The following is a 2520-nucleotide window of genomic DNA, read 5'->3' as shown; positions in this document are numbered from 1 at the left end:
CCCAGCACATCAGCAGTGGTGGGGACCAGTGGAGGGAGCAAAACCTAGCAGAAGGGAAAGGAGTGCCTACCAGTCATGGTATTATCCAGGGAAGGGAGACACAGCAGCACAGTTATAGAAGGTGTCATCACTTGGCAGTCAATTGGACTGGCTTGTAGGCATACTCCTTAGGTCCTTCCCTAAATATGAAGGGCACCTAGAGGGTTGGGGCCTTGCATGTGTGGAGAGGGCCCACCACAGAGTTCAGTCATTACCTCATTTGAGTCCCACAGTAGCCCTGTAAAGCATGTATTATCTTCATTTTTGTAGATGGATAGGCTGACTTTAAAGAAATATATCTGTAATAATTACCAGGTTTGTGCTTCTCTGTAAGAGATCCAGAGGTAATATGATTTATATGTCTTTAAATTGTGTCTCAAGTATAAATTGTGTCTCAAGTACTTATTGTTTCTATTCCCTTTATAAACTGACAGGCAAGTTGTTTGCTTCTTACTTTTCTTTTGACACATATAACATGTATGTATTCATTTTGGAAAAATGATAAAAAAACAGATAATCAATAAAAAATAAGGAAAATAAGAAAAAACATTCTGATGTATATATACATATATAGATAATAGGCACACTTTTAAATGAGATAGTATATCTATAGACTGCTTTTTAAACTGCTTTATTAACTTTACAATATGTAATAAACATCTTTCCATGCAAGTTGATGGAACTCCCCTGCTGACAGAAAAACTTACAGACTAAGTCAAAACAAAATCTCCAGTCAGAAAAATAACAGAACACCAAAGATTCATAGTAAAGAGTACACCAAGGAAATGCAAGTTTGGGAAGCAGGGGGTTTATAATTATTAACCTCAGCATTCAAGGCATAAGGCAAAACTCATCATGATGGTCATGGTGAGCGGGATCTCCTATAAGAATGCGCAGACTGTACCTCAACTGAAGCTCCCTAATTTTCCTCCTTAGCTCTCTCATCTCCTCCATGAACCGTTCCATATCATCTGCATCTCCATCTATCATGTCAATGTTATTGAAAAGCCTATTGGGAATATCCTTTCTCAAATCCTGGGCAAGTGGAGCCCAACCCCCTCTAATATTTCCTCCAGGCTCCTGGCCTTCACCACCTCCCAAATGGCCAGCTTCTTCTTCATTCTGCACTGGGGTCTGCTCCCTTCCTTTGCTTTCCTGGGGGACATTTTCCATGTTGAGATTTTTTCCTGCTTCTTCTTCCTAGAGATAAAAAGCAAGAAGAGGGATTGAGTGCTTTGCAACAAGATTTAGAGTTCTGTTAGCAAAGGTTTTCCCATCTGAGAGACTTCGCAGCAGGGGTGCCCCAGACCCAGCCCTGCCCCAAAGTCCACAATTTTCCCTGAGAATACTTTCCCTAGGCGATTCCTGTCACCAAAAGCTAGGATGGGTAGTGGGCGGGACGGTGGTTGAGAGACCAAGCCTCAGCTTCAAGGGATCCTGATAAGTCCTCCAGGGGCGCCCGAGAGCTTGTCCCACTGCTCCCTTCTTCCCCCACCAGCCACAAGCAGCAGTTTCTAAAGACTTCGCTGGGTTTCTGCTGGACTTAACTAGGGCAGGGAGGGCTGCCACTTCCCCAGATTCTGTTCTGATCCCTGATATCCCTACACTAGAGGGCTCTCGGTAGCCCCCCTACCTGCAGGGATCAGAAGCAATCTTCCTCTCTTAGCTTTGACTTCTGCTGCACCAACAGACCTAAAGACCTGCAGACAGAAATGCGACAATACCCAGGACTGATCACTTGATTAAAGGACCAGTATCGGGGGCACCAGCTCCATTGCTGATTTAAGACTCTGCTAGCCAAATGTTGCCACCTTCTCTTTCTCCCCTATCCTGTCTCATGGCTTCTTTTCCCGCCCTGTGACACACCACCCCGCCTTCCAGAAATAGGCTTTGTAATCAAAGATGATTATTTCCAAAACCAGTTTAGGCTGCTTATCCTCACTGTCTCGCCCCTTCTGTTGACTAATTACCATTTCTTGAACGCAAATGGACAATTTGCAGGGCGGGGGAGTCAGAAGAACGTGCTGGGTGGCGACTTTTTTAAACATATATATATATGTATATATATATATATATATATGGAATTTCAATCTGGGTTTCCTCCAGGACCTTTTGGGACCCAGTGGCTTTTCTCGAGCCCACTGTCCTTCCGTTGCCACCTATTTAATGCATCAAGATGGACGAAGAAGGAAGAGGTAGTGTGGGCGTTGCAAACCTGGTCCTGCTGCAGTCTCAGCGCTTTGTCATGCTTACCCCAGAGTCCGCAAGCAGCACCCACGCTTATACCGACTTGCAGGGACCAGAAACAGTTTCTCGCTCCCCGCCTATATCTGTCATCCCTCAGTCAGAAGTCCGCCTGCTCGACTGCCCCCTGCGCAGAAGGGACCTGCTTCCCAGACCTAATCCCTGCCCTTCTCCTCTGCAGCAACCGCCCTCAACCTGGGTTCCCGCAGCCCACCATTTCCGGCTCCAAAATGGACA

The 2520-nt window shown here is 45.7% G+C and overlaps 1 protein-coding gene across 1 annotated transcript; it reads right to left on the bottom strand.

Moving 5' to 3' along the window:
- Positions 1-870: 870 nt before the first annotated feature.
- On the bottom strand, positions 871-1212 carry BEX5 (brain expressed X-linked 5). Its single transcript, XM_046672701.1, has one exon. It carries the CDS (start codon positions 1210-1212, stop codon positions 871-873), a length of 342 nt encoding a protein of 113 aa, XP_046528657.1.
- Positions 1213-2520: the final 1308 nt, after the last annotated feature.

The sequence above is a fragment of the Equus quagga genome, chromosome 10 (assembly GCF_021613505.1).
Source record: "Equus quagga isolate Etosha38 chromosome 10, UCLA_HA_Equagga_1.0, whole genome shotgun sequence".
In the NCBI taxonomy this organism is placed as follows: Eukaryota; Metazoa; Chordata; class Mammalia; order Perissodactyla; family Equidae; genus Equus; species Equus quagga.
The sequence above is the reverse complement of the archived record's forward strand: the minus strand, read 5'-3'. Positions and strand labels throughout refer to the sequence as shown.

Bases quoted from the DNA above. Each gene is read 5' to 3' on its own strand.
- BEX5 (XM_046672701.1), bottom strand. From the start codon at position 1,212: ATGGAAAATGTCCCCCAGGAAAGCAAAGGAAGGGAGCAGACCCCAGTG.